The following is an 8,646-nucleotide window of genomic DNA, read 5'->3' on the forward strand; positions in this document are numbered from 1 at the left end:
GGGAGAGAGAGAGAGAGAGAGAGAGAGAGAGAGAGAGAGAGAGAGGGGAAATACTAGAAAGATGTGTGTCCGTCTGTGTGTGAGACTGGGAGACCAGTCTGCAGGCATACAGTATGTGTGTGTGTGTGTGTGTGTGTGTGTGTGTGTGTGTGTGTGTGTGTGTGTGTGTGTGTGTGTGTGTGTGTGTGTGTGTGTGTGTGTGTGTGTGTGTGTGTGTGTGTGTGTGTGTGTGTGTGTGTGTGTGTGTGTGTGTGTGTGTGTGTGTGTGTGTGTGTGTGTGTGTGTGTGTGTGTGTGTGTGTGTGTGTGTGTGTGTGTGTGTGTGTGTGTGTGTGTGTGTGTGTGTGTGTGTGTGTGTGTGTGTGTGTGTGTGTGTATGCCTGCATGTGTATTAGGGGTGTCACGATTTTGATTCAGAGTCAAGGATCAATCAAAATGACAGTTTGATTTCAGCCTTCGAAATCACAAGCAGGTTCTCAATTTTTTTCTCTCTCCACCCCTCGCTTCCTTGTGTGTGTGCGCCAAAAACAAACAAAAAAAATACATTTCAAAGAACACACAGCGTAGCTGCTAGCTAACAAGCCTAACGGTATTCTGCATTACTTTTAGAGAACACACAACGTAGCTGCTAGCTAACAAGCGTAACGGTATTCTGCGTTACTTTTAGAGAACACACAGCGTAGCTGCTAGCTAACGAGCGTAGCGGTGGTCTGTGTTACTTTTAGAGAACACACAGCGTAGCTGCTAGCTAACGAGCGTACCGGTGGTCCACGTCACTTTTAGAGAACACACAGCGTAGCTGCTAGCTAATGAGCGTACCGGTAGTCTCTGTTACTTTTAGAGAACACACAGCGTAGCTGCTAGCTAACGAGCGTAACGGTATTCTGCTCTACTTTTAGAGAACACACAGCGTAGCTGCTAGCTAACGAGCGTAACTGTATTCTGCTCTACTTTTAGAGAACACACAGCGTAGCTGCTAGCTAACGAGCGTACCGGTGGTCCACGTTACTTTTAGAGAACACACAGCGTAGCTGCTAGCTAACGAGAAAATAAACAGTGTAAACAATATAATTAACTCTGAATATAAAAATATGAGAAACATAAACTGTGTAATAATAAACTCTCTCTCTCTCTCTCCCTCTCTCTCTCTCAGACTCTTCGTTCCGCTACACGGGGAGTCCCGACAGCCTGCGCTCCCGCGCCCCCATGATCACCCCTGACCTGGAGAGCGGGGTGAAGGTCTGGCACCTGGTGAAGAACCACGAGCACGGAGACCAGAAGGAGGGAGACCGGGGCAGCAAGATGGTCTCCGAGATCTACCTGACGAGACTGCTGGCTACCAAGGTAGAGACGCTGTCTGTCTGTCTGTCTGTCTGTCTGTCTGTCTGTCTGTCTGTCTGTCTGTCTGTCTGTCTGTCTGCCTGTCTGCCTGTCTGTCTGTCTGTCTGTCTGTCTGTCTGCCTGCCTGCCTGCCTGTCTGTCTGTCTGTCTGTCTGTCTGTCTGTCTGTCTGTCTGTCTGTCTGTCTGCCTGCCTGCCTGCCTGTCTGCCTGCCTGCCTGCCTGCCTGTCTGCCTGTCTGCCTGCCTGCCTGCCTGCCTGCCTGCCTGCCTGCCTGCCTGCCTGCCTGCCTGCCTGCCTGCCTGCCTGTCTGTCTGTCTGCCTGTCTGTCTGTCTGTCTGTCTGTCTCTGAAATCTACCTGACGAGACTGCTAGCTACCAAGGTAGAGACGATACCCGTCTGTCTGTCTGTCTGTCTGTCTGTCTGTCTGTCTGTCTGTCTGTCTGTCTGTCTGTCTGTCTGTCTGTCTGTCTGTCTGTCTGTCTGTCTGTCTGTCTGTCTGTCTGTCTGTCTGTCTGTCTGTCTGTCTGTCTGTCTGTCTGTCTGTCTGTCTGTCTGTCTGTCTGTCTCTACAATTCTGTCTGTCTGTCTGTCTGTCTGTCTGTCTGTCTGTCTGTCTGTCTCTCTCTCTTTATCTATCTCTCATTATGGTTAGAAAAAATAAATCTCAATGTTGAGAGGGACTTTCTTTTCTCCATTATATCGGAATGCATGGTAATAATGCATTTTCAACTCAATAATATTAACACAAAAAAAAGATCTATAGAAATCGTATTCTAATTTGATTTATTTATTTGTTTTATTTCTCAAGGGCAGTGCATATTAATAATAAACATTTCTGTAAATAATGCCAGCATTAGCCAAGAGGCTAGTTGTCATCTGAGCAGCACAAGGGCCACTCCTCCTGTTGGGCCAGACAGCGAGACAGCAGCTAGCTTCCCATAGGAGTGGGGGAATTATTGACTTAGGTAATAATAGCGACTCTGGCTTCTACAATTCTGCATCAATGCACAAAATGTAGTAATCAATCCAGTGTTATGTTTTTTTGGACCAAGTAATGAATCCAGTTTTATGGACCAAGAAAGTCCAGTTTTATGTTTTTTTTATGGGGTTCTAATTCTAATTCTAATTTCAGTGTGTTATTTGTCAGATAACAGTAACTGAAGTAAATTCCATTGACTACTACTTTAAATCACATGTTTGTAATGGGATCGTAATGAGAAAAAGTGTGATCAGTAATCAAATCCTGAAGCCTAAATAATCAGAGCTCCATCAAATTGACCCTTCTCAAACCCTGCCCTCTTTTCTTGATCCTCCAATCACAACTGGTGCTTCGAGTTCAAGTTCAAGTTCAAGTTGTATCTTGAACCTCAGTTGTCGCTTCAACGGTTGTGATTGGAGGATCAAGAAAAGAGTCAGAAGGATCCGCCTCTTCCTGACAAAAGCAGCCGCCCAACCCCCCCCCCCCCCCCCCCTGCAAGTCAAGTTGGATAAGTTAGAGCAGTTTGAAAATAACGTGAACTAGTATTTTTGTAATTATTTATTTATCTTTTGCTGTAGGGCAGTACTTCCCAAACCTCTCCTCGAAGCACCCCAGCCGTTCCATGTATTCGTTAAATTCCACCACCAGCACACCTGATTCAACTTAACAAGCCCTTTATTAGGCGGCTAAGTGGCGCAGTGGGCAAGGCGCTCGCCACTAACGCAGGAGATGCTGGGTTCGAGCCCAGCTCTCGCCGTTGCTTCCGGCTTGGCTGGTCGTTCATACTAATACAATTGGCAGTGTTAGGGGGTGGGAAAGCCGGTGGGTGGGGATCGGACGTTGTGGACAGCGACTCCTACAGGTCGGTTGGTGCGCCTGTACAGCAGAATCAGGAAGTATCGGGGGCAGCGTGAGCCTCCCACGCGTTACTCCTCGCCACTGAGAGTTCGAGCTGTCTGGTGAAAAGATGCGACGGCTGCCTCCTCGTGTACCGGAGGGGACACGTGATGCAAGGCTTCGTCCACATTGCAGCCGACCAGTGGGAGGCATGGTCTAGCAACGTTCGAGACAGGCGAGGGAAGAATTGGATAATATGAAATTGGGATGGGAGAAAAATTGAAAAATGGGGAGAAAAAGTAGACAAGCCCTTTATTAGTTGAATCAGGTGTGCTGGTGGTGGAATTTAACAAATACATGGAACGGCTGGGGTGCCTCGAGGAGAGGTTTGGGAACCACTGCTGTAGGGGATAGGTATATTATTTTTGATATTGATAGATAACTTATTACATATTAATACGATATTGTAAGGAAGGGGCAGGACCAGATAAGCTTTGCTTCTTTCTGTCCCTTCTCGAACAAAACCATTTATCTTGAGCTATGTTGACAATTGCTTCCATGTCTAGGAAGATATATTTAATTTTATTTGTATTTGTATTTTATTTAGTTTCTTATTTAATTTTTTATTTAATTTTTGTTATTATTAGTTATGTCAAGTTTGTGTGTTTGTTTATGGTTGTTTGAGATAAATAAAGATCAAATCAAATCAAATAAAAGCGGCAGCTGTAAAAAAGAGGGCAGGGTTTGAGACATCGCGGGGTCCCTGGTGACTCCCAGCCCCGCTGTCCCCGCACGGACTCTGACCCGCTGTGTCTTGTCCTCCCCTCCTGCAGGGGACGCTACAGAAGTTCGTGGACGACCTGTTCGAGACGCTGTTCAGCACCGTCCACCGGGGGAGCGCCCTCCCTCTGGCCATAAAGTACATGTTCGATTTCCTGGACGAACAGGCGGACAAGCACGAAATTCACGACACGGACGTACGCCACACGTGGAAAAGCAACTGGTGAGTAAATATAACAAAGATACCGTTGTGTTAAGATAAGATATGATTTTTCCTTATTGAACGACTCCAACTCATTCAAATATCTGCAGCTAGGCAACTAACTAGAACCAAGAGGAGAGACCACATCAGTCCAGTATTAGCTCACCTACACTGGCTTCCGGTAACATTTATAATTAATTTCAAGGTCTTCCTCCTTATATACAAAGCACTAAATGGAACAGGAACAAGCTATAGTACATTGCAAATGATCTTGTCAACTATGTGCCCCTAGAATATTACGATCATCTACTACTGGTCTATTGAAGGTTCCCAACCACAGCCAAAAGAAAATCGGGGACGCAGCCATCGCAAATTATGCACCAAAGCTATGGAACACCCTACCTATAGACATTAGGGAGGCTAAATATAAAAGAAAACGTACTTCTTCACCTTAGCCTTTTATTACACTCCGCTGCTTGTGTTGAAACAGTAGCCTATTCATGTGTCAGTTTTTTTATTATTTTTTTATTATTATCTTTTCCCCCCTTCTTTTTCCGTTTTTTTTCCCATCCCAATGTTAGTCGTTATGCCAATTCCCAATCCCCTTCCTCCGACACATGTGTACCCAGCCCACCGCTTCTTTTCACCTGGCAGCGCGGACTCTCACTGGGAGAGTGTAACGTGTGGGAGGTCACACTACCTCTCCCAGATCCTTCCCTTGCTGTGCAGGCGCCCCGACCGAACTGTAGGAGTCGCTGTTTACAACGACCAGGACCCACCCACGCCGGTTTCCCACCCGCTGACACTGCCAATTGTGTTAGTATGGACGGTCGACCAAGCCGGAGGCACCACAGCCGGATTCGATCCCACTGGCTCTGTGGTGGCAGACAGACGCTTAGTCCGCTGCGCTACCCGGCCGCACCTCATGTGTCAGTTCTATGCTAATTTATGCCCGTCTTTTTAGCTGCTGTGAAGCTCTTTGAGCTGCAATTCTTGTGTGAAAGGTGCTACCTGTATACAAATGGAAGGACTGGCAGAGGTGGTTAGTGGAGTGTCAGGGGGGTGTGAGTCTGTGGCTGAATGTTAAGATGCAACAACTAAACAGAAAGAATTGTTGTCACAATTGATTTACAGTCTTTAGACTTACGCTGTAAAACCTTAATCTCTCCTCTTTACCACAGCTCCTGTGCCCTGCTGTGTGAGTTTATACTAACCTCTCTCTCTCTCTCTCTCTCTCTATCTCTCTCCCTCTCTCTCCCTCTCTCCGCTCTCCCCCCCCCCTCTCTCCCATCTCCCTCTCTCCCCCCCTCTCTCTCCCCCCCCCCTCTCTCTCTCCCCCCCATCCTCTCCCCATCCTCTCTCTCTCTCCCCCCCAGCCTACCTCTGCGTTTCTGGGTGAACGTGATCAAGAATCCTCAGTTTGTGTTCGACATCCACAAGAGCAGCATCACGGACGCCTGCCTCTCCGTCGTGGCCCAGACCTTCATGGACTCCTGCTCCACCTCGGAGCACCGTCTGGGCAAGGACTCCCCCTCCAACAAGCTGCTGTACGCCAAGGACATCCCCAACTACAAGAGCTGGGTGGAGAGGTGAGGGGCGGAGATCCTCACGCCAGTGTTGTAGTGCTCGAGTCCAGGACTGAGTTTCGACAGTTATTATTTGATTGAATATTTTTTTTGTAATAGGCCCTAATCATTTGGCATAAGATATTGATGGCTAGTGCATTTGTTTGGCAAAGTAAATAAACTCCCTTTGAAATGGTGACCGCTGTGTCATGTATGTACTTCGTTACAATACTTAAGTACTGTTTTGGGGGGTTTGTACTTTACTCTAGTATCATTAGGTTTGTATACTTGTACTTCTACTCAATTACATTTCGGAGAAGAAGAAAAAAACATACATTTTACTCCTTACATTTAAAATGCAGACCTACAGAGTACAAAGTACAAATCTCGCAGGTCCAACCATTTCAATTAGTATATTTGTTTCTCTGGCCGAACTAACGTTAACGTTATTAATCCTGCGGCCGCTCTTTATTTAAAAACAGCCAATCAAATCCCCATCAATGGAAAATGATCCCGCCCATACCCCATGCTGATTGGTCCGTGTGCAAGACTAGAAGGCGGGGATCTTTGATTAAACACCTGCTATCAGAAGAATAGACAGTCAGAAAACAAGTTTTTACTTTAACTTTTTAGTACTTAAGTACATTTAAAAGTTGAAACTTTTTGACTTGTGTCAAGTGTGTTTTTAGCCAGATACTTTATGTAAGGCGCTATATAAAATAAATCTATTATTATTATTATTATTATTGACTAAAACACGGAGGCCGGTCTGTTGCGTTACCAGGTACTACGCCGACATCAACCGCCTGCCGGCCATCAGCGACCAGGACATGAACGCCTACCTGGCGGAGCAGGCGAGACTCCACTCCACAGAGTTCAACATGCTCAGTGCCCTCAACGAGATCTACTCCTACGTCAGCAAATACAGCGAGGAGGTGGGTGCACGCACACGCACGAGCACACACATGCACACACACACACACACGCACGCGCGAGCACACACATGCACACACACACACGTGCACACACACACACACACACACACACGCACACACACACACACGCACACACACACACATGCACACACACACACGCACGCGCGAGCACACACATGCACACACACGCGCGAGCACACACATGCACACACACACACGCACGCGCGAGCACACACATGCACACACACACACGTGCACACACACACACACACACACACACACGCACACACACACACACACACGCACACACACACACACACACACGCACGCACACACACACACACACACACACACACACACACACACACACACACACACGCACACACACACACACGCGCGCGCGCGCGCACACACACATACACATACACACGCACATACACACACATGCACACACACACATGCACACACATGCACACACATGCACACACACACACACACACACGCACATACACACACACGCACACACACACATACACATACACATACACACGCACATGCACACACATGCACACACACACATGCACACACACTAGGGCTGTCCAAATTTGCCAAAAATTACATTTGAATATTCCTTCTAAAAAAGGATGATATTCGAATATCTATTGTTGCACATGTTTTTTTTATATATATAGTTTTATTTTATTTTATTGTTTGTTATTTCCGTTTTTTTGTTATTGTAAACACAATTCACACAATTCGAATATCAATTTTTACAATAGAATGTTTAAATTTTTTAACAATTCTATTATAAATTCGAATATAGAATATTCATTGACAGCCCTAACACACACACACACACACACACACACACACACAGTGCACACACACGCACGTGCACACACACTTTTTCCCCCAGAGCCATCACCACCTTGACCTCCTCTCCCTTTCCTCCCACACTGTGCAATATATAGACCACCACTATGTTTTTGTTTGATTGTTGTATTGTCGTATATTCTGTATTGTATAGTATTGTGATTTATGTTTCTTTTTTTCATTACTTAGTGTGAACCAGCACCTTAAATTCGAGTCCCTAATCTCGTTATATGACATCGTATATAATGACAATAAGGTCTATTCTATTCAATCTTATTTCATTTCAAACCTTTATTTAAACTCGAAAGGCAACCGAGTCTTGTTCTGTAGTCGCTGTGTGCTGTAACTAGGGCTTGGTATGATGGCCGTTCGATACCGGATTTCGATACCTAAGTAGGTAATCTCATCGGTGTCAGTGAGCCAATAAGCATGTCCGAGATATGTCTTCTGTTGAACCACAATCCCAAAATCATCCGAAATGTAACAAAGCCTCTGATTGGCTCACACAAGCACGTGCGACGCACATAACTCAGCAAAGTAAAGTATAGGGAAAACATTCATTTGGATATCGGTATCATTGCATTTCAAACCTTTATTTCAACTCAAAAAAGGTAACTGAGGTTTCCCTCATTTACAGTCACAGAGAGTGTACAGTACAGACGCACGCACGCACAGACTTCGAAGTTGGAAATGGAAAGTCAGCAATTTGTGTTACCATCAAACACGCTTGGATCATCCGTGTTTTCACGCCGAGCTTTTGCGGGGCTCCTGTAAAACTGACAAGGGGTCTTCAGAAGCCTCTCCCTGGCCTCCCGGGGGTCCTGGGGCTCCGGAGAGACCCGCAGTAAGCTGCCTCCCTGCGTCTGATGTGCAGAAGAGAGACCGGAGAGCCCCTCACCGCGCTGCTGCAGCCCCTCCCCCTCACCGTGCTGCTGCAGCCCCTCCCCCACACTGCCTGTTCTGTACCACAATACACACACATGCACGCACATACACACACAAACACACGTGCACGCACATACACACACAAACACACATGCACGCACATACACACACAACACACATGCACGCACATACACACATGCACGCACACATACACACAAAAACACACACAAACACACATGCACACACAT

At 46.4% G+C, this 8,646-nt stretch overlaps 1 protein-coding gene across 1 annotated transcript; it reads left to right on the plus strand.

Moving 5' to 3' along the window:
• Positions 1-1,152: 1,152 nt before the first annotated feature.
• Positions 1,153-6,640, plus strand: LOC311248261 (plexin-A2-like; the record flags this gene model as incomplete). The annotated part of the gene is made up of 4 exons (XM_084339176.1): positions 1,153-1,343; positions 3,992-4,161; positions 5,517-5,729; positions 6,490-6,640. Coding segments are annotated over 4 exons (725 nt in total), but the record flags the coding sequence as incomplete, so codon positions are not given.
• Positions 6,641-8,646: the final 2,006 nt, after the last annotated feature.

This window comes from Notolepis coatsorum, assembly GCF_963971535.1.
Source record: "Notolepis coatsorum genome assembly, contig: SCAFFOLD_4783, whole genome shotgun sequence".
Classification (NCBI taxonomy): domain Eukaryota; kingdom Metazoa; phylum Chordata; class Actinopteri; order Aulopiformes; family Paralepididae; genus Notolepis; species Notolepis coatsorum.